This window comes from Neopsephotus bourkii, unplaced genomic scaffold (assembly GCF_033783945.1).
Source record: "Neopsephotus bourkii isolate Nb327-2 ecotype Australia unplaced genomic scaffold, CSIRO-AGI_Nbou_v1 NB_1792, whole genome shotgun sequence".
NCBI classification, from domain to species: Eukaryota; Metazoa; Chordata; class Aves; order Psittaciformes; family Psittacidae; genus Neopsephotus; species Neopsephotus bourkii.
The window spans coordinates 8,974,704-8,998,133 of NW_026902266.1; the positions used below are offsets into that span (position 1 = coordinate 8,974,704).

Sequence of the window (23,430 nt, forward strand, 5' to 3'; positions counted from 1 at the left end):
GCACAAGTTTAACATTTATTTCATACATTATTAGTATTTTCAGTTATTTTTACAGATGCATATAAATTATTTCTGCTTCCTTGATAGCACTGTAAAGATAAATTTTGTCTTAATTGGAATGATAAGTGAGCTTTGCTTAGCATATTTATCTTACATGTCAAATTAAGCAGAGCCTGGAGAAGGTGCCTTTGCAGGTATGTTTTCTAAAATAGTAACAAGACCACATCAACCTTTCACAATTAAACAGTTTTCATTGTTTTCTTTTCAGAGAAACTGAAAAAGTGGATCAGCAAGCTGTTCCTCAAGTCAATCATGTGGATGCCTGTAAAGAGTGTGTGAAGGCAGAGATTACAGATACAAAAGAAAGTTATCAAAAATCTGAAATGGTCGGATATGATAAGCATGAGGAGATAAGAAGAGAAAAAGCAGAGGAGGAGCATTATATCCACAGAAAAGAAGCTCCAGAAACTAAGAAGGAAAAGGCTAAGCATGCGTTAACAGACGCTGATTCATTATTTCCAGACTTAACAAATGCATCATGGTCCCATGTATCTCACTCTCAGCCAGCTGAGAAGAATGGAACACTTCCTAGTTCATTAAGTATGAGTGCTGGCCTAGTGGAGCAGAATGGTACCAGCTCATATAAAAGAGGGTTTGTTCCCAGAACAAATCCAGATAAACAGATTCAAAGAAAAAGTAACATGGCTCAAGTGGAGCACTGGGTAAAAGTCCAAAAAGGAGACACAAGAAGGTTAGTAATAAGCCCATCTTTAAATAGACTGCCAAGTGGCATTTTCTTAAATGCAAGGAAAATGTGTATTAGTAATATGTTTAGTGCAAATCACAATGATATATAAGACAATTTACTTACTCCTTGAGTGCAGAATGGTATTTTTGAAGTGTTTATCTCATAGGAAGGTTCAATATGGAATTGGCTAATCAAATCCCTTTAATGTTCTCACTATATTGCAACTAGAAAAAGTAAGATTGAAGTGCTTATTTTTTTATTGTTTTTAATCACTATAGTTGCTTAAAACTTAAAAATGTTTGCTACATTTGAAAAGCCAGAAAGTGAAGTGCAGCCCCAGTTACTTCTTATGCATAAACAACTACACAATGCAAACTACAGATAATTGTTTGTTTTCCACTTAAAAAATGCTGATTTTTTTTTTTCCTCTGCCTTCTATTCCTGTTCCAAGCATCCATTCAGTATTCTGTTTCAGATCACTACACTCAGAGTCACAGCGTGAGCGTCATATATTAAAAGGTCTCTGCATATTCATTTAGTTAATGAAGAGGTCTTAGGATGTTGCCATGGTCTCCAGGATTCTTTTTTCCCTTTTCAGTCCCTGAAAATTATAGACATTGTCCCAAGAAGTGGAAGATGCCCTGGAATGCTTTTGTAATTTAAAAATCTTAAAATTGCTTTACTTTTAAAGTGTGCAGTCAGATTAGGTACCAGTTGAAAAAATGATGTCTATATGTCCCTGTTCAGAATGTCACCTTGTGTCAAGTGTCTGGAAAGACAGTCTGTGATGCATGTGAGAAGTTTTCAAATATACATAATCTACTGAATTAGTACTTCATACATTTGCTAGAATCTAATTATAATATAGAATATTAGGAGACATTAGCATGTGGGTTTTAGGAGAGAAAAAAACATTTTGGGCATTTTTTTTTAATGCTTATTGAAGCTAACATTTGTCACTTTGCATCCAGTAAGAAATTTAAGGCTTGTTAATTCTGTTTGTAAGTCCATTCTTGTAGTCTCTTATCTTTGGAATTACTCCTGAAGAAGTTTTCATAGTTTTATTATTTAACGTTCTTCTGGATTGCTAGAGTCAATTTAGGATCATAGAATAGAATCATAGAATCTTAGAATCTTAGAATTTTTCGAGGTGGAAGGGACCTTAAAAGATCATTCAGTTCCAACCCCGTGCCACAGGCATGGACAAAACTTGCTTCACTTTTTGCAACATTTTTTATTTGGATATAAATCAGGGCTTCACGAAAGAATATGAGTAATGACAAAAAGTACTTGGTGCATGCACAGATGTATTAGTCTAAAATAATACAGAAAAATACTGAATTAGCCAGTGCTTAAAAAAAACTTACATTGATGTTTTTCACATTAAAAGTGCAGGCAGTAATGAGGCTTGACTGACAGCTAAATAAGTGCTGTTTTCCTCATAATTACTTTTTCCAGTAAATCACCTTTAGGTCTGTATCAGGTGTAGTGTTAAGAGTGCGGTTGTAAGTGCTAGGTTTTGTTCTAGGTAAAACCAACTGCTCAGCTGGAGCTGCATTCAGTGAAACTTTGCGGGAGTTAACTACAGTTACGTAACCGAAATATACCTATATATAACTAGAGATAAATTTTCTTCTTACCTTAACAACTTACTTTATGTTCTATTTTAGTTCAGTTGACCTTGTTTTCTTTGTCTTTCCCCTGCCAAATGCTGTTGTGTTTGCTATATTCAGAATAAATTGCACATTACCTAATGGATAGATCTTTCAAATGACACCTTCTCTTAAGCTGCTGAAGTTGTTGCAGTGCACTTAGCTGATGGATAAAAGTTGCATGCTAGTTGTGAAATGTCTTCTTGATTACAGGATATAGAGATTTTAGAGATGATAATCTGATTGACATTCCATTTTCATTTTAATAAGTATGTGCATTAATTTCTTAATGCTTCGTGTTGACTGTTTCCACCTGAAATATTACAGATGAAGAACCTCTGAAGAGTTAGAAGCCTTTATAATTTTTGAACACAGAATAAGTACAGTTTTACTTGTTTCCTGTCAGGTGTATAAAGTTTCAATGCTTGCTAGCAAGTTGACTACAAAAGGAAGAACCCTTCACACAAATACAGCAGTTGTTTGTGTAATTATTTGCAGGGATTGCACCTTTTATGTAGATCAAATAGATATTTTGCTTGCCCTTTTTATAAAGCACTCAGAACTGTTTGCCTATTTGGAGATTCGCTTCTCTTGGACAATGACACTACAGTCAGATCCAGTGTAGTCATCTAACCCTACTCTGTTCTCAGCAAAGGAGAATACCTGCTTTGGTGAGGTTCATGCTAGCCTTTGAGAGGGATCTAGAGTACTGGAAGAAGGTTTGAAAGGAGGCTTTTAGGAGATTTCAGCTTTGAGTAGTTAAAGGTCAGGACCATTAAAACAGCAGCTGTCCAGAAATTATTAGTCTTTGAGTTGATTCCTGTACCTGTATTGATATAGCGAATGGATAATTGTCAAAAATTTGCTATTTCTAGCAGTTCGTTTGCACTCAAAAATATATACAGAAATCTGATAAATGCAAGCTTAATATTTCCCAACTAAATGCTGTCATGTTGAGGAATTTCCTTCCTTGATGCAAATACAGTGTTAAACATTTCTTGGTGTGCAGAACTTTCCATTCCTTCCTGATTTGCTTAAAGAAGAAACATGTCTTTGTTAGCTTCTGTGCATCCCCATGAATGGGCATAGTTTTTCTAATAATAGTTTTCTTTTGAACATTTGTCTTCTTTTTGCAATATCTACTATGTGGTTGCTTCCCATTGCAGACTCTTAATGATTATCATGGCCAATAACCATATAATTTGGCATGAAGCCATTTTTCACTCTACAGTGTCTGCTTTCTTTTTTATATTCTTTATACCTCATTATTCAAGTGATGGAGATTCTCAAAACAGCTGCTTTTGCTCACTTTTGCTCTTGATCCCTGAGAAAGCAATTGTCCACAGTCAATTGTGGACTTATTTGGGTCATTTGGGACATTGTTCCTTTCCTATTACTAGGAATTGGTATATCTTCTTAGTGCCTATTTTTATATAACGCACATTATTTTTATCTCTACCTTGTGTGGTAGAGATTCCACCTGCTCGAAGCCTGTCGTCTTAGCTGGAGGCTTCTCCCTATTTGATACACTGAGAAATTGCAACCTGCCTATATGTAGGCAGTTGCCTCTAAAGTTCAGCTTTGAATATGACTTTCCCTGTGCAATGTAGTGCATGTGCACTTCCCAGCTGCTCCTAGTGCTGTTTCTGTCCAGTTTTTAATTCCTCTTGCACAAGTTCTTCCTTTTCTAAAAGAAAGGCATGATTTCCACCGCCACCAGTGCAAAAACAAACACCAAGCCCTTCAAAACCAACAGCAAAATAAACAAAAAACTAAAACAGACCAACCAAAAATAAACTAAAGAGCAACCAAAGAAACAAAACAAAAAAAAAACCCACAAAAACAAAACCAAACAACCAAACAATAAAAAAACCCCCACAAAACAAAGAACCTCCTAGCACTCATGGGGTCTTTGATTTTTTAGACTGTTTCGGCTTCTAAGGCTGTTAGCCCTGATGACTTTATTGACGCATTAATTCTGGACTGATTTCAGTTCTTTACCGTTTCATGTCCAATTAGAAAATAACCACGCACAGACGGTTTGCAACATTTTCCCTGCCCAACAGTGCCAAATCTTGCAAATAGAAGGAGGTGGGGGCAAGTACTGGGCAGCAGTTACTGGTAGAAATTCTATTCCTCCTGCTTCTGTTAATCTTGGATGCTGAACAGAGATGGTACTTTCCATCCTGTCCTTTCTTTTATGTGCAATTCCTGCAGAGAGTGGTGAATGTGATCTGAGTTTCTGCATTTGTGGGTTTTTTTTTATTGGGTTGTTTGTCGGTTTTGTTTTTTTGTGATGTTTTTGTTTGTTTGTTTTGTTTTGTTTTTTAATATCATTGCTCTGAAGCAAGTCTAGCAGAATAGTTTCTGTCTGGAGATCTGGAATTAATGGAAGAATGACTGCATCTGCAGAGATGCCGGATGTTTAACTGAAGAATCAGAAATTAGTTTATGCATGAGGCTACGGAAAGATTTTGACTTCAAAGTAGGAGAGGGAGCTAACTATGGTTTGTCAAAGCCTTTGCTGTCTTAACTGCCTACTAAAAGATATAATTTGTACAGTTTAAGTATATGATGGATGCAGTACTAAAGCCAGGATGTAATGCCTCTGTATTCTAGTTTGTTAATGAAGTTTGTTGCAAAAAGCCTTGTTGCTTAAAACAGTAGAAGCAGTAGCATGAGGTCAGATGAAGGTGAATCATACAGACCTGGTGACTTTGAGCTGTTTCTTACCTTCTTTTTGCTTCATTTATGTGAAGAAAAATTATCTGAGATACTCATTCTGTAACTTGTGAGATTTCCTCTTGCCCTTCAAGGTAATTTTTTCCAATGAGCGTGCTTGTGTTGCGTGAACTGCACCACCTAGTGGCTTTCGGTGGAAAGAAATATTTTTGTTTACAGATCTGCTCTTTAAACACAACAATAATTCCTTTCTTTCTGTTCTCGACATTATTTTTTTGGCCTAAGTACACAATACTGCTGTCCTTTAAGCTTATTTCTAGTAGGTCATCCTAGATTAGACACCAAGTTAAAAGCCTGTATTTATACTATTTGCATCTTTGCATGAATACAGTGTAATGTTTTTGTGCAGGTTAGATTTCGTTAATATTACTTTTTAATATTTTTGTAAATTCTTTTTAAATGACTCGTGTGTTGTGTCTTGTAACTTCTCTACTAATGTCATTAGAGATTTTACATTTTTTTATCATTCCCTCCTGTTCATGAGTGTATGCTAAAATTTGCCCTTTTTTACCCGCTCCGTTGCAGCCTCACTTCTGATCAGACTCTTACACGTCAGGGTCCCAATCCACCTTTTCCTGAAAACTATCACACTTTGCCAAAGAATACCCGGCAGCCTTCAGGGAGCTCACCGCCACCACCAAACCGCAATTTGCCGAGTGACTACAAATATGCACAAGATCGTGTCAGCCACTTGAAGATGTCCCAGGAGGAAAGGAAAGCAAATAAGGATGGAACTGTGTGGCAGCTGTATGAATGGCAGCAGAGACAGCAATTTAAACATGGCAGTCCCACTGCCCCACTTTATGTAGGTTCTTCAGACTTTATTGATCGTGGTAAGTCAAAAAGTTCATTAGATGTTCCACGATCAATATCTGTTCCACCCTCTCCGTCTGATATTCCTCCACCTGGACCTCCAAAAAGCTTTCTCCCAAGGAGACCACACACTCCTGCAGGAAGGCTTACAGTTAAACCATCTGATGAAAGACAGACTACAGACGTTCCTTTTGCTGGATCACCCAGGAAGATACGAAGTCATGCTGTAAAGGTTTGTATGCAGTATAACTGATTTCAAACTATTCTGCATGTGGTGCAATACACTGATAATTCTATTTAGTGATTTTTCATTGCACACAAGTTACAAAAGTTAATACAGTAGATAATGTTCTCCCAAAGCTCTTTATCTTTCTGATTCTTTCAGATTTGGGGGGGGGGGGGTGTGAATTCATGGCATATCACCTTGGTTTGAATGTTTTTATTCAAAAACTGGAAGGCATATGTTTATATGTATAAAATATACAAACTGAAGTATTTTAATGTATAGGTAGGCAAGAATTTAAAACTCAGCAGGATGAATTCTTCATTGATTATTTACTTATGCTTGTAGCCTTCATTGTTTGCAGTGTTTCTTTTCTCTATATGTTTTTTTTTTTTTTTATATCGTAGTTAGTCTTACAGCTGATTCAGATTTTAGTTACAGCTAAAACCATAATAGTTTTTCATGCATTTGATAGTTTAAGCTCTTTACAGAGCATTATCAGTAGGCTAACCAAAACCAAATAGTGTTAATCTGAAACTTTAACCTTCTTCAGAGTTTCATTGTGGAGGGTTTTTTTGTAAGCACTGTGCTGTGTTGTAGGCACTTCTTAATCAGAGGTGACAGAAGTTTCCCTGTTCAGTACTCCATGTAGCTCTCCTTGCCTAAGGAAGCTGGGGAAATTCAGGATTCAATCAAAGTAGGATTTGCTTGTCTTGGTAGCTCTTACACTGGAATAAGTGAAGATGAAAGCCTCTGTATTCTGACAGGACCATGGGCTCTGATGGCAAAAGTATTTGCAATGAAAGAGACTTGTAAATTCAGATACCCAGCATAGGTTCAGAACCATGACTTTAGGTTGCGTGGCCGCCTCATGCATGGTTTACCTAGCATATATGTGTTGTAGGTGTCAGATGTCTTTCAGCACTTCTAGATGTATAATACACCATCAGAGGATTAATTAGTGATGTGCAGCACTGGAAATTAATTATTATTTTTTTCATGCCTGGTATTGGTTTCTCTGTGTGTAAGTTGAAGAAACATTACATCCCTTTCAAAGGGATGTACAGCAGTCTTTTCCCTTCCTGGGCAATGTGGCTGCATATATTTTACTTATACAACTCTTTTATGTCATCCTGGTTTTACTAATACAGGGAAACACAGTTTTCCTCATCTATAAAACTTTTCAGTGAAACTTCTACAAAAGTTTATGGAGAAAATGCCCATGTTTCTGTATGTAAGCACCCAGTGTCATTTTACATTTAAATGTATACGTCTTCAGAATTTTGTGATACTCCCTCCTCTGTGGAATTCTTTATTAAACTCCATTCAGTTACATTTAAAAATAAAAATTAAAAAAGGCAGAACAAAACAGCATTCAGTGAAATTCAGGTTCAGGAATAAAAATAAATCATGAGACATTTAGTCTGCCTTGAAGAAAGCCATCAAAGTTTGGCATTAAGAGAAGCATGAAAGGATAGATGTGCAGTAGGTTTTCATAGCAGAAAGGGGCAGATCAAATATGCTTATTTAAAAAAAAACAGGTATTAATGGAACCCATTGCCACAAGGTGTCACTCATGTTAGTAGCTTAGCGTTCACTGGCTAAAAGAGGCCATTCACAGTTGCTGTGTGGAGTACAAACCTTCATAAGCACACCAGGCTTTCTCTGGGAGACAGTAGGTGGGTGTGGAGGGGGGGGAACTTTATGAGCATTTTTTTTACCTGCTGGAAGCCACTTTGCATGTTCTGCTGAAGCATCTTATGCTGCCAGAATCCACTGATCTGCCCAGCATTGTAGGTGCTAAATTTGTGTTTGTTCATTTATAAGTTTTACATAATCATCAAAGGTTCTGGCTGGTCCATGAATGTTACCCTCATCTAAGCACGTCATGAATTCAAATAGGAAATCTGTGGCAGGGGTGTATATCTTCTGAATTTTCCCTCAAGTTCAACATCCCGCTCACTTGAGACAACCTTACAGTTCTGGCTGTGGCTTCTTACAGAGCTCAACTCATGTTGATCGACGCTCTATGCCTGCCATGGGCTACATGACACATACTGTGAGTGCACCCAGTTTGCATGGCAAGTCGGTAAGTTGAGAGAGCAGATACTTTTCCCTTTTCCTTTTGTGTTATCATAGTACTGCAATGAAGTTTTAAAATACTGCTTATTCCATAGTAGTTGTATTTTTATTAGATAAAATATTGCTAACTTAGAATCATAGAATGGTTCAGGTTGGAAAGTACCTTAAAATCATCTAGTTCCACCCCCTGCCATGGGCAGGGATGTGTCACACTAGACCCTGTCACCCAAGGCTCTGTGCAGACTGGCCTTGAACACTGCCAGGGATGAAGCATTTACTATTTCTTTGGGCAACCTGTTTGAGTGCCTCACCACCCTCACAGTAAAGAACTTCTTCCTTATATCTAACCCAAACTTCCCCTGGTTAAGTTTTAACCCATTACCCCTTGTCCTATCACTACAGTCCCTAATGAAGAGTCCATCCCCAGCATCCCTATAGGCCCCCTTCAGATACTGGAAGGCTGCTATGAGGTCTCCACACAGCCTTCTGTTCTCCAGGCTGAACAGCCCCAACTTTCTCAGCCTGTCTTCATATAATTAGAATGAGAGCTTAATCTTACCCAGCTCCCAGTAAAGCCTGTAGGAATTTTCCTGTTATCTGCAATGTGAAGAAGGGTGAGCTGATCAGACTCTTGAGCTGTCTGTTATTGCAGGAGCTGTCTGTTATTACAGGACCCAACATTTTTATGTTTATTTGACCAAATGCAGAATTAATTAAATAATTGCTTAATCATCTCAAGTAACTGCTTTCTGGGCACTGAGGTGAAAAATGTAATTACATTTACTCTCCCTGAAGACTGCTAATTTCCTCTTTACAATGTGTCTAAATACCTACAGCCTGAAGAGCTAACATTGCTTCTCATTCGATTAAGGAGACATCAGGCTAAGTTGGCTAGTATACGAAATTACACAATCACACAGTTACTGCAGCACTTGCCAACTAATTCCACCTATCAGGTCAGCTGCTGCGTGGCTCATCTGTGCCGTATGACATTTTGTGACTCTGCAAATGCTTTATTAGTGGCATGCTTGAGTCTCTGCTTTCTAGCCCATTCTTTGGCATTCTACAGTTCTCAGGTTTATTTGTGTTTTTTCTTTGTTGCTGTATTTGCTATAAAAGGTGAGCATTTTAAGTTACAGGGCACCCTGCTTGTGTTTCAGTGTTATGTATACTTTCTTTTTATATTATTTCTGAAAATGCTGCATATTCAGAAATGTGGGTTAAAATACTAGATGAGTTCGTTCTAAAGCAAAACCATTTCTTTGTGCTGCTTTCATGATGAGATTGGCTTCCTGTGCCACATGCTTCTTCACCTGCTAGTTGAAATGTATCAGCCGGTCTGTACATTCATATGAGCTTCTAACTGTGTCAGTTCTGGAGGTGAATGTTGGTTCATAAAAGCTCAGGGGCATCTTGGATTATCAACAGTGCTCTCTGTTGCACTCATGTGTGAAACCTTTAAATGTGAGATCAAACAGAAATGTACTTCTAGAGGTCTTTGGTTCGTGATAGAGCCTCAAAAATGGAGCCACCTGGGAACAAAGTGTGGTGGCTTGTCTTGGAATTGAAAGATTTATTTTGGCCCAAAACTAAAGCAATTTTTTTTTACTTTGGAGAAGTTTAATTTCCCAACTTACCTCACCCACAGAACAATTGCATTAAGATGGCAATAGTAACAGGGATTTCTCAGAAAATAGGCAGACTTTCTAATCTCAGCCAGACTTAGAAGCTGATTGGACAAGAATTTTAAGCAAACACCTCTAAAGAAATGCAAATGTGAGCTACTGATTTTATGGCTTTCTTTCCTTTTTAAACTACACGTTGTTATTGGCTCAAAACTTGAAAAAAAAGTTATAGTTGTGTTTTTCTTTTAGTCAGAATTTTAGTGTACTGAGGATATAAAATCTTGTCAAAATAACAGTAAACATTTTAGGAATATTGGGGCATTTTGGCTGAATACAAGCACATTTTTAACAGTTAAAATGTGTTTTGTTCTGATATTGCAAATAAAATATACTTTTCAAAAAAGTAGAAATAACTTTTTCATGACTTCTGTGCATGCTTTTCTGCAATGAAGATGTTGCTAGATAAACGTAACCATAAAATTAGGGTGATAGCAATTACAGGTGAGCCAATGAAAAAGAAAGATCAAGTTGAATATTACTACTGAAAAGACAAAATAGATTCTCTAATCATGTAGTTGAGATCTTTTTCAGTATTTTATTCACCTAACTTATTTTGTACTTTTTGCTGAATAAAGGAATTAATATCTTAAAATGTGTATGAAATATGATCAAAAGTATTCTAATGATTTGTTATATGATGGCTTCTAGTTACATCTAACATTCAATTAAGTACAAATATTCTTCTTCTAAAGAGACATATTGTGCTGGAGGACAACACAACTTTTTCAGTGAAGGGATAGTCAGTGGAAATTGATCTTGAAACAATAACTTTTGAAAATGTACTGTTTCAGGTAGTTACCCATGTCATGAGAAACGGAAAACTCAAATCTGTATGTTTGGAGAGTGGGCATGGGGTAGTAATATTCTTGGGAAACATTTTGCCCATTTTTAGGCTGTAAATAGCAATATGCTGGTGGAGCAAGTGTGCTTTTTTTGTGTACTTCCTACTCTGTTATTTGTTTCCTCTTTCATCCATTTTCTTATGTATAACTAATCCAAGTATTCTGAAATTGTGTCAAATATTCAAATACATCACATTGTTTTTTCCCTATGTACTTACCTGAAGGCGGATGACACTTATATCCAGTTGAAAAAGGATTTGGAATATTTGGATCTAAAGGTAAGATTTTATAGGAATCTACTTCCATCATTTTTTTTAACCCAGTGATCTTTTGTGTATCACCTTTGTACCTGCAGGTTTTCAAATCACTGTTGAGAAATAGAAGCTCTATCTTTTGCCATCCCTGTTGTACTTAGAATATTGAGTGTCTTTGTTGTAGCGCCTATACCATTAAAGTGCAAACTCGAAAAATGTAATTGCTTCAGTTTGTACGAAGAACTTGTGTAACTAGTAGTCCAGATGAATGATATTATGTAGGTAGTGAAATCAGGTAAAATTGGTTGAACACGTTTCACTTCAGGCCTTGTTTTTCTTATGTTCGTGGCTTTGCCAAATGTAACTGCTTCCTAAGCCATCAACTGAGTTTTATAAAAAATTCCAATTTAAAGGGGTCCACACTTTGAGAAGTTTATTAGTAAACATAGTGTTTTGTCTGCTATTAAGCACAACAATTTTCACATTTAAAAGTGTGCATAATATAAGTGTTATATGCCTAACAAACTTACTAGGATGGGGTTTTAAATATCTAGTGGATTCCATACAGATTGATTTGTTGCAGTCTTGGACATGAAGAGCTATTTGGTCTCCCTGGAGCTCCCTTTGTGCCTTCGTATAGCATGTGTAGCACCTAACAAATCCTGCAAAAAAAAAATAGGTATGAGGGGTGCCTGATGTTTCTGTGAAAAGAAACTTAATTTTAGCATTAGTCCCGTTTGGAAATCTTGACAGTCAAAATGTCCAATGTGATTCCATAAGAATTATGTAATTTTTCAAGATGGGCATTTCTTAATAACCTTCTTTCACTACTGGTCTGGAAATGTAAAAATTCACATCAGGCTGCTGAGAGATTAAGTTGCCATGTGAAACTTGAGAAGGCGTCTGTATTGGTTACGTCTGTGTTTTGCCACTAAATGTGGAGATTCTTTGTTTTGCACTGTAAGGAAAAAAATAATAGAATGCTGTGTGAAACAAAGCAAATTTTGTATTGATTTGGTAATGGTGGAATATGGCAAATTCACAGTTAATATACATGTTATCTTTCATTTAAGACACTGAAGGCTTAGACAGAAAGCCTATTAATTCAGGTCTCATTTAACTTCACTGGGCTTTGAGTTAGACCTACTCTGATTAGACAATTTCAAATAGGACTGAAGATTTTAGAACTGGAGTTAAACTTTTTTCATTTCACTAAATCTATTATTTCTGAAGATCCCTTTAGAGGTTTCATAATATAACTTTCTAATTTGGAATAGTGATTAATTGCGTAATGCATGCTATAGTACCAAACCTGACTACAGTAACTGGTTACACAACATTTAGTAATTTGTAATTACTCACCTGTTTTGTCTCCCCCTTGCTCTTATCCTTTTATATGAGCTGATTTTTTATTATTTAAGAGTTTAAAAATATTATCTAAGAAACAATTCATGTGTTAATACCATGATGATATTGTTCAACATTACAGTGATTTATAAACTAAGGATAAATGAAATAAAAATGCTCTACAGGTACTAATCCATTTCAGTAGTTTTCTATTGCATGTAAGCTACTTCTGACATAAAAAAAAAAAGTCTAAAGGCTATTTACTTGCACTATAAGCAAAAATTGTTGATACTTTTGAACTTGCTGAGTACCATACATTCTGGAGGTTTCCTTTAACAATATTGCCCTTATATCATGAACATTCCCCCCCACAAAAAAAACAAAAAACAAAACAAAAAAAAAAAAAAAAAAAAACCAACAAACTTTTGCAATGATTGGAATTTGTTTTTCACTAATGAAATAGGAGTATGTGGAGCATGAAGGAAATGGTGTACCTGTAAGCTAAGTTTAACCTCTTCTGCGGATATATTTCCACAGCTGTTTCCAAAGTTGTTTTTTAATCTCTGAAATGGATAGACCCTGTATTAGAAAAGCAGGAATGAAAAGCAAAAGAAATAAGATTGTGCTTTTCCTCACAAACTTCTGAGATGAGTTTGCAAATAAGGCGAAACACAAGTGCTGAAGCAAGCTTCCCTTTTCATGCCTATGAAATCATGTTCAAGCAGGCTACAGGAGGGATGCATGGGCAGCCTCCCTCACTTCTGAATAATTTACAAACATTCCTCAGCAGGAATAGATGAGGAATAAAGGAAATTTTGTGTCACGAAGTATAAATTGTGCAACCAGTTGAAGCATATCTGTGGGTCTTCTCAGTGGTTCAGCAGTGGTCTTGCTTTATTCTTTGCAGTCATACTGTAATATCTGAAACTGTTTAGTTGAAAGAGGTTTCCAATGCAGGCTTGTGTCACATATAAAATGAAGGAAATAGTGCATGGCAGGTACTTGTCATAGGAGGAAGGGTTAGTGTGATTGAAATACCTTTTTTTACTGAGATTTTAACTAGGTTGCTGACATGACCAATATAGAGCTCTTGGTGCAAGCGTTGCTACATGATACACGACAGAAAATTTCGTGCTGTAATTCCCAACAGTCTTGAAACTGCAATTGGACATGTCTGAGCAAATTTATTTTGTACTGTGTGTTTGTTTTTGTGTTTTTCAAAAGTAAAGAAGTCCTATGGTTGGATGAACAATCTACCCACAATATAACAAGATAGGTAGATATCTAGTTGTAGCTTCCATAATGGCATATTATATACACTATAAACCTTAAGATTGGTGTGACATAAAAGCATGTGATAATGGTTGCTCATGGAGTTTTGAGTTGTAAGGTTTGGGGGGTTTAATTTTTACATCTGTAACAAGCTATTACTAAACTTTTGTTTGAAACAGATAGAAAATAATGGACCTCTGATCAACATGATATACAAAGTGCTGAAGAACTCAGCACAAGGGTTACTATCCAGTATACATGTAAGACTGCTTGCATCTGAAATGTGCTCATCCCATTGCTTTTTAAAATAGCAGTCAATGTTTACACATTCTGGCTTTTACAGGTATCTTATGGTAAACAGTAACGCTTTTTGTAAGATTTTACTTTTTCTTTCCTTCCCTTCCCCTCTTTTTTTTCCACCCTTTTGGAGTCTGTATGCAAAATTGTGGCTGCCCTTAGTGTTTGGTTTCATTTTATCATCTTTTGAAAATTACTGTCAAGTAGAGGCTCCTACATGTAATTTTGAAAATGTATAAGCATGCTAAAACTTCATTATGTTCTCATGTTCACTGCTTGATAATTAACAAATTCTTTACATTTCTGAGTATGTAATTTAGAATATCTCCCAAATCTGTAGGCTCTTTTTGTTTTTTTATGTTAATTCTGTTGCTTTGGAAAAGGCTTTTGCATTCTCTTAGTTTGCAGGTAATTAAATATGCAAAATTTTTACTCTGACATGCTAGTATTTATGCTTATATTTACTTGTTGCTGTTATATGTAGGATACATAGGATTAAGCATTTAAATAATTCCATTAATGTTTTTGAAAGAAAGGATTTTTCTTGTATAAAACACATCTTTGTTGAAAATGAAACATCTGAAAACTCAGTTTTGAGACCCAGTAAATGCCTTCTGTTTTGGTGTTGGGGAATTAACATTTCACCACATGAAACTTTATGATAAGTCTTTGAATGGAGTCTGCCAATGGAGAAGACAGTAACCATAAATGATGACCATGCTCTTCTGTCTTAAGCCTACTTTGTTGTTTGAAAATACAGTGTGTAGATGGATAACTTCATATAACAGAGAGAAACTGAGGTTGTATCAAAGATTTTTTTATACTTACAGCAAGAATTAATAACTTAAAAGAAAGCTAGCGTGATCCTGTAGGTGCCTAAGTTAATAAGCAAACCATGTAACTTCAAGTCTGCAAATTGCCAGTTAGTCAGTACAAAAGCAAACTACCCCTTCTACCCCACCAAAAAAAGCTAACAACTTCTGTTCTTGTATTAAAACCTCTGGTCTTATGTTATTAAAGATAATATTTAAGTGAATATTACTTCATATACTCTTGACTGTATATGACTAGAAATATACCATGTATGACTACTGTACTTCTAAACACTAGATGTTTCTTTGGAAAGATAGTATTTGCCTTAATTAATTCTTAAAAATATTCTAATCTAGTGATATTAAGTCATTAAAGTTTAAGGCTTTAAAAAACTGTATGATTAATGGACTGTATTGTACTGCCATTTTCTTAACTTCATTTATTCACAAAAAGGGTTCCACGTAAACAGTGGAAATAATAAATGTTATAAACAGAGACAGACATGCCATCATTTTAAGATTGCTGTTAAGGTTGAAAGTGTGATATAGTATAGTTTCTGTATTGATTTAAAAACTATGTTATGTGAGAAGATAATCTTCTCACCAGAAATGGAATATGAAACCAGTGATTTATGGAATGAGAGATGTGGTATGTTGTAAACATGTCAAAATAGATTAATTGCATTTAATTCCACTGTAGCATTTTTATAACAGTCTGTCTTTAATAAAATTTACCCTGTACTATGGGAGAGACTATACTTTGTAGAATGAAATACTTGCCAAAAAGTTGTATTTTTAGTTATTAATTAATGCTGTTACTTGTGCAAGCACACATTTAAAGGAACTGTTCAAGTCCTTTGGCTTCAAGAAACCTATTAAATCTGAACTGTTAAAACTATTAGGTTTTGCAGGAACAGAACCTTCATAACCATAGACAGGTGGGATTATGCTATTTCGTACAGGTTTTTAAGCTCCTGTAAGAGTTATTAAATAGCCTAATATAACCAGTAAACCTTTCTGATACCATTTTTTTAAATAAAACTAAAGCCATATTTGAAGACTTGTATCTGACATTTGATTAATCTTTGTTAATAACCATGAATATTTAACAAAACCTTTCATTGCTGAAGCATAATTAGGTTTTGCTTGCAACAAATTTCTCACATCTTTAAAACCTGTTCCTCTTAGATGACAGGGCGTGACACATTAAAAGAACGAAGTACCAAACCTGTCAAAATTGCAGAAAGTGATATTGATGTAAGTATCAAATACCACTTCAGAAGCTCTTGTACTATTTTGGCTATTTATGGTGTACCGTAACATGTTACGTTCTTTGGGGTCAATATTGCTAGTGGAGACTTTTCTGCTTGATTTTTATTATGTAACATTTATTTATATAATTTCATTTTCAGGTGAAGCTAAGTGTTTTCTGTGAGCAGGACAGAATTCTGCAGGACTTGGAGGACAAAATAAGAGCTCTTAAGGAAAACAAAGTAAGTAGATTTAAAAGTGGTTTATAAAATAGTAACTTGTATCTAATAACTAAACATGGAATTACAAACAAAAGAGTCAAATTGCTAAATGCTGCTTGTATTGTATTAGTTTTCTGTGGACGTATGTAAACTTACGTAAGGCAAAAATCAGTTCCTGTGGTAGGATTGAGTATCTGCTTCTAGAAATTATGATTTTGAAAATGAATGTTTTCAAAATGTATACATTTACTTTTCTGGCCATTATTAAAAATTGGGGTACATACACTTTTCTGTGTAGTTTTGCATTATGTCTTAATACGTATATGGCTGGAGGCTGAGTCATGTTTCATTTGCAGCTCTTCCCACCTGCACAAACATTGTTCGCATAAATAGCAGTGTGCTGCCATACTGGGCTCTTGCTGTAACATGTGTGGTGACTTGTATTTTGGGTTTTTAAAAAAAAAAAAAAAATTGGAAGAAAAAAAAGGAAAAAGGAGTGAGAGAAGGAAGAGAGATTCAAGCTTGTCATAATTTCATGAGACCAATGCTGGTTTAAGTTCAGTGCTGTGAACTTAGTTATGAGGATTATGACTAAAATACTGGAATAACTTCTGTGACAAGTTTGTAATTGGAACCCACCACTTTTCCTCTGTGCGTGTTGAACTCTGTCGTGGTTTGAACCCAGTCAGACAGCTTGTGCACTCCCAGTGAGTGGTGCCAGCCTAGAAGCAGTCGAGCCCCACGTCCCTCCCCTGGGGGCTCCCCCCCTCCCTGCTCCCGGAGAGATGGGGAGGAGAATCGAAAGAATGCAACTCCCACGGGTTGAGATAAGAGCAGTCCAGCAACCAATGTACAACACAAATCCCACTGCTGCCACCAACGACAATAATGATAAGAGAAAATAACAAGGGAAAAGAGTACAATACCACCCGCTGAAAAACAAGTCCGACCCAGAAGACCCCCTGTCCTTCCGGGTCACTCCCAGTTACCTCCTGGGCATGATGTGCTGTGGTATGGAATACCTCTTTGGTCAAATTGGGTCAGGTGTCCTGTCTCTGCTTCCTCCCGGCTTCCCCTCCTCCCTGGCAGAGCATGAGGGTCACAAAGTCCTTGGCCAAACCAAAACTTCATTTTTATCAGCTCTGTTCCCAGCCCGAAAGCCAAAACACAGCACTGCACCAGCTACCAAGAAAGAGAAAAAATGACTGCTACTGCTAAACCCAGGACAAAGTCAGAGTTCAAATAGTAAACAATAACAAAATTTTTTGCCTTTCCTTGTCTTTTCTTGTTTTTATGACTAATTCAACTATAGCAGTGCATCCTTAAACAAACAGCTAATGCCGTGCTGTCACAGTTCTATACTGCTTAAGGGGATTTTTCTAAAACTGTAAATTTAACTTTTGTACAGACTGTAAATAAAATTCCTCTCTCAGTGTTTTATGTTTTTCACAATTTTGGCTTCTTAATGGAAAGATTTAATGGGAAATATCAGATAAGTTTGGTCATAATAGTTAATTAAGGCTCTTGCGGTTTTTCATTTACATCTTAGTCTCTGAGGCCAGTCCTAAACTCTAGTGGCTTATAGGAAAGACTGAGGGCATGGAAAACGACTTTTACATTCCCGCAGGTTCATCCATGTAAAAATTCCATGTAAATACTATAAGCTTACTGCCACCTTCTTCTTTGTTAGGATCAGCTGGAATCTGTTTTGGAGGTTTCGCACAGGCAGATGGAACAGTACAAAGACCAACCGCAACACGCAGAAAAGATTTCTTACCAGCAGAGACTTTTGCAAGAGGATCTCATACATATCCGAGCGGAAATATCTAAAGTTTCAACGGTGTGTGGTTTGTGGTTTTTCAAGGAAATGATAATTAAAATAGCCGTTAGAGTAAAACTGCATTGTTTGTTGGACAGGGCAGTTAAGGCCTGTTCTGAACTGATTTGATGAAAGTACCAGAACAAAAAAAATGTTAAGCAGTTTCTCCAGCTTTCCTTTTCAGTGCTCCTCCCTATTATCCCCCTAGAGAAAGCTAAAAACATTTTTTCAACCTTTTACATTTATGGATGGGACATAAATTTATGGATGGGACATAAACTGAAAGTCCTTCCACTGGTCCTTTGAAAATATATATGTGATTCCAGTGTATTTTTCCAGGGAAAAGGAATTGGGAAAGTTTGTTGAATCTGTTGATACTATGACTTAATAAAATTCAAGTGCAATCTGACATTGAATTTTTATTAATAAAAATATTTCTAAGAATTGGCCATGAAAGAGAGTATATTAAACCTGGGTGTTTTGTACTTGCTGTGTTATTCCTACCTCTTAATAAGACTAGCTCTTTGTAAGATTGTTTTTAGAATTGCATGAACACCTTTCCTATAGTAAGATCTGACCATAAAAATTCCAGTATTATTTAAATGTATATATGCCTGTCTTTCACAGACAGCATTTAAAATTTAATTGTGGGCAGAAATAGTAAGTAATTGTAGGAATGCCTGTACTGCTCGAGTCCAAGGCTCCTTCTAGCCCAGGGTTCTGGCTTCAGCAGTGGACATCAGCAGATGCTTAGGGAAGAGTAGGGATAGGAGAGGTGAGTACTATTTCCTGTCACAATCAGTCCAGCTTCTAGCTATTTTCTGTTCAGAGAATATGTGAGGATGGTATTATTTTGTCTATTTAGTCATCCTCAGTAGATCTCATTTCCAATAACCTGTACTGTCCCCTATTAAAGTCTGTGAACCTTTTGCATCCAAAACATCATTTGGCAAGGTATTGCACAGATCTTTTCCCCACTGAGTGGACAAACACTTTTTTTTTTTTGAGGCTGACTTGTGCGCATTTCATGTGGTAGAACCTCCCTGCTGCATGAGAAAGGATTCGGAATGGTCAGTCATTGTCTACTCTCTCTGTGTTACTCATGGTATCATAAACCTCTGTTATTTCTACCCCTCAACTCCCAAGTGATCTCTTTTCCAGAATTCAGAGAAAAAGCCAATCCCGTAATTCCTTACATAAAAATGCTCCAGACCCTTGATTTTTTTCAGTTTGGGGTCAGAAGGCAGACTATGGTGCTATGAATGCCAGAAATAATAAGTGAGGGTGACAGGATAATCTTGTTTTCTAGGTGTCTGCTTGTGTATTCACTTATAATGCCATTACAACACAGTCTGTAGTACTTTTAAGGGACATGCTTTGTGTTTCAAAATGTGAGTTCTGATTCAGGTGACTGGATTTTAATTATAAACTTGTTTATAATTAAATACAGGAGTAAAGGAAAAGGAACTGACATATTAGTCATAGTTCAGATTCTATTACATGCCAGTTTTATGCTTAAGAAATTGTTTTGTGTGAGGAAGCTCTCCAGAGGTTTTTTAACTAGGGATTCTTGATTTGATCTTGTAAGCTATAAAGTGTTTTGAAGTTTATCCTCAAGCCTAAGCAGAAGTGTAGACTATGAAATGGATTTTTCTCTTCTTTTTATAATAGAATACCACTATCTTAAAAACACTTTGGTGCTTAATTAGAAAATTTATAGAGGTATTGTGAAATTTATTGTAACTTCTATATTAAGAGTATTCCCTCTGTTAATAGGAAATGGAAAATGCTTGGAATGAATATCTGAAATTAGAAAAGGATGTGACCCAGCTGAAAAAAGCCTTAGAGGAAAAGATGAATAGTTCATTAATATCTCAGGTGAGTCCATTTCCAGATGCTGGTTTTGGTATGAGATGATTTTGTCTGAACTTGAAAGCTATCCTCTGCTAAGAGAAATTCTCTGCAAGTTTTGCACTGTATTGAGCTGTTGTGTAGTGTAGCTTGGCAAATGCAGACACTGTCACAGCAGAGCTGTGCAGTAACTGTCTTGCAGCATATGTAATAGTTTTTCAGAAGTTCTCTATTCAAATTTGTCATTATTTTATTATGTTTTTATTACATGCTGACATCTTGACATTGCTAGTGTATTTAATTTATAGCAATGTGCAGGACTTCTTAGTCTTCCATTTATTTGATCTGACATTGCTGGCTTCTTTACCCATTTTTGAGAACATCAGTCCCTGGCTCAGTACTGTCATTACTTGTTCTTTGTCATGTTCTTCTGTTTATGGAAGATTTATCTCTGCAGATTGTTTTGTGGAGTGGAATAAGTGTTTAACAGCCATCAGTAATTGAAAGGCATCTCAGTTTTAAATCAATTATTCAGTTTTGAATTTTACAAAGAAGCTTTGTTTGAAGCTAAGTTATTCTGTTTGCTGAACTGAATGTGGCATACCAGATTATTTCTACATACCTGCTTACAACTGGTGACTTTATTATTAAAGCAGGGAATACAGTCCAAATAATTTTTCCTGTGTTTAAGCAGAACAGTTTTATTTAAATGACAAAATATAAGGAACAAAGCTAATGTATATATTTTGCTGAAATCTTAGCCTACTGTTCCAAATACCCTGACCAGAAGAGCTCACTAGTTAAAATTTATTTATTTGCAATAAATGTCAGATACAAATTGAAGTCTGTTTATTTTCACTATTAATGGATATATGTTTTGTGTCAAAGCAAGAGCAAAAACTTTTAATTGCATCATGCTTTAAAGTCCATTTTCATTTAATTATGGGCAGTGGAGGAGTCATTCAGTTTCTAGAGCCAAAATACTGTGTAATTGAACTCAGCTGTAGAATCCATCTCTCCAAATAATCCCAGGGGTATTTTAGAATAAAATCATCCCTGTATAAAATTATTTTCCTTCACAAAGGGAAATTACAGGTTTAAGCAAAATACACTTTGTTAAAGTAACAATTTCCCATTCTGCATTGAGCATGTTTAAAATACTAGATGTATGGTATGTGATTCAGCAATGCAGTGAATTAACAGAGTTAATTCAGTCTTATTAACACCTCATATTATCATATGCATGCATAATTTTAACAAAATACACATGCACACACACAAAGATATGCATGTTGTGTGTTTTGTGTGTGTATGTTTATGTATGTGTATGTATGTATAGATATGTTTGGCTAAGATTTAAAACTGTGTTTCTGAATACGTTTTTTGAAGATATTAATGGGAGCTAATTATTTCAGAAAGCACTGAATATTCTTAAAACTATATTCCTTCAAAAACATCTTACTTGAAATATCCATAATTAGAGGCTTTTTAATCTCTGCCCAAGGGTGTGTAGACTCAAGGTCATTTATCTAGTATTTTCCAGCAGCACTACATTAATACATACTGTATTTTAAAAAAATGCAGTCTTCCTGGAATATTATTAAAAATTCTGTAAATTTACAGGCTCAAGTTGCTGTAGTAAACAGTTAGTGTTGTTTCTATATAGCATTAATTAAGAGGTTAAAAACTGAATGTTTCAAGCAGCTTGGTCAGAGTAAATCTAGCTTATAAGTGTAGGTTCATTGTCTTTTGCTTAAGGGTTGGGGGGATCTGAGCATGCTGAAATGAACTGAGATGTATTTTGCCAGTGATAACTTTTTAGCTGGTGTTTCTCCTCTTGTTTTATAAATCATTCTGGATTATGTTTCTATGTGAAGGAAGCTAGAGAAATCAATTTATCTCTCCAAGTTACCTTTTAATGCTTGCCTATAAAATATATTTATACCCTTTTGTAAAGAACAATCTTGGCTTTTGTAATTTAAAACCAAATTCATCTGTTTATCTTTTAGATCTAGTCCATTTTTTATCTAAAATATTTTCTTCGCATCAATATTTAACTAATGGGAAGAAATAATATTAGAAGATATCCTGGCTTTCATATATTACTAATAGAACATTTTCTGAGTGGTTTCAGAAGCAGGTTTTTTTTGTACATGTAGGTTGTTTTGTTGTGTCTGGTTTGGGTTGGTTTTTATTTAACCAATTCTGAGGCTTGATTATTGTAAATCCATCATTTGGTTCCTTGTAGTATGATTAATCTCAGAAAAATGAAATGAAATGTGCAAATTTATAGTTTGTATCCTGGCAATCTTTCAAGATACATCCCATCTATCGAGTGAGTTTACTACAGGCAAATGACGTTTTCCATCATTTAAATGTTTGTGTTCTTGGCACCCTGCTTGCTGATCTGTAACCTGGCTGAACATATTTTCTGATCAAAGACAGAAAGTGGAAAGCAATTTATATGCCTTCCTTAGCTCTATGAGGTGTAAGAGCTTTTACTGAAGTTTTTCTCTTTCAGGCTTATAGGATTAATTAGTGGTTATTTTGCAACTCATGGCAAGTGATGGATTTCTAGAGTTCCTGAGCAGTTTGTAAAGCAATTCTTAACTGGAGTGTTTCACTGCCTTCTGCTTTCCTTAATAATACTGGTTTTATCTTGATTTTACTAAGTTTATTCTTAAAGTAAATTTTTGAAAGCAGAATTACCAGGCTTTGATGAAGTAGATGAGAATAGCCATTTATGATGCTTGCAGTGAACATCTGACTGAAGTGGTGGCTTCAGTAGCCAAGGCCACTAGCTGCAAGATGCAATCAAAGGCAGAGTCCAGACTGTAAACAGAGCTTCCCTTTCTTTCCTCCTGGAAATCTTGGTAAAGCAAATAGGATGCAAGATGACACCAAAACTTGGAACAGCAGCAATATATTATTTCAACCTATAATACATTCATGGCCAGTAGGCCTAGCAACTCAAATATAAGAAGAAATTCAATTTCTCAGCCCTTCTGAGTTAGTTCTGGTTTTATATTTCATCCAATAAAAGGAAGTGCACAGCAATATTTAGGGTGACTATACTTATTTTTTGCCTTTTTAATGTTGGGCATTTCCCCTAAATATATTAAGATGAGTTTGGTATAGCTGCCTTAGGAGTCTCAAGTGTGTTAGCATAGGATTTAAGAAAAAAATTCAAATGAAAATGTTCTGTCAGCTCATTTTGTGCAAAACATTAAACTAGGGTTTTGTAGCCTGCGTAAGATTGTAGAAAAAGATGTAGAGGTGTCTCTTTCCCTGAATCTTCCATAGGAAGTTTTCCAAGACTCAGAAAATACTCTAATAAATTTTATGGGCAAGGTATGTTGGTTTGTTGATAGGTTTTTGTTTTGGTTTGTTTTTTGGTGGGGTTTGTTGTTTTTTTTTTTTGCTTTGGTGGTGGGTGTTTTGTTTTGTTTTGTTTTGTTTGGTTGATTTTTCATTTTGATTTCTAATTTTAAAATAATTATGTAACTGATTTCTAGAGTT

At 35.7% G+C, this 23,430-nt stretch overlaps 1 protein-coding gene across 2 annotated transcripts in view; it reads left to right on the top strand.

Annotated features, from left to right (window-relative positions):
• PLEKHA7 (pleckstrin homology domain containing A7) overlaps positions 1–23,430 on the top strand; it is a 162,566-nt gene that overhangs the window by 122,180 nt on the left and 16,956 nt on the right. Inside the window, exons 10-18 of one of the 2 annotated variants that reach the window (XM_061380124.1) lie at positions 269–751; positions 5,668–6,187; positions 8,181–8,267; positions 11,012–11,065; positions 15,681–15,707; positions 15,958–16,026; positions 16,182–16,262; positions 17,932–18,081; positions 19,837–19,938. In XM_061380124.1, coding sequence (XP_061236108.1) covers positions 269–751; positions 5,668–6,187; positions 8,181–8,267; positions 11,012–11,065; positions 15,681–15,707; positions 15,958–16,026; positions 16,182–16,262; positions 17,932–18,081; positions 19,837–19,938 — 1,573 coding nt within the window. The remainder of the gene's footprint in view (positions 1–268; positions 752–5,667; positions 6,188–8,180; positions 8,268–11,011; positions 11,066–15,680; positions 15,708–15,957; positions 16,027–16,181; positions 16,263–17,931; positions 18,082–19,836; positions 19,939–23,430) is intronic. The other variant, XM_061380125.1, reaches the window with a different exon arrangement.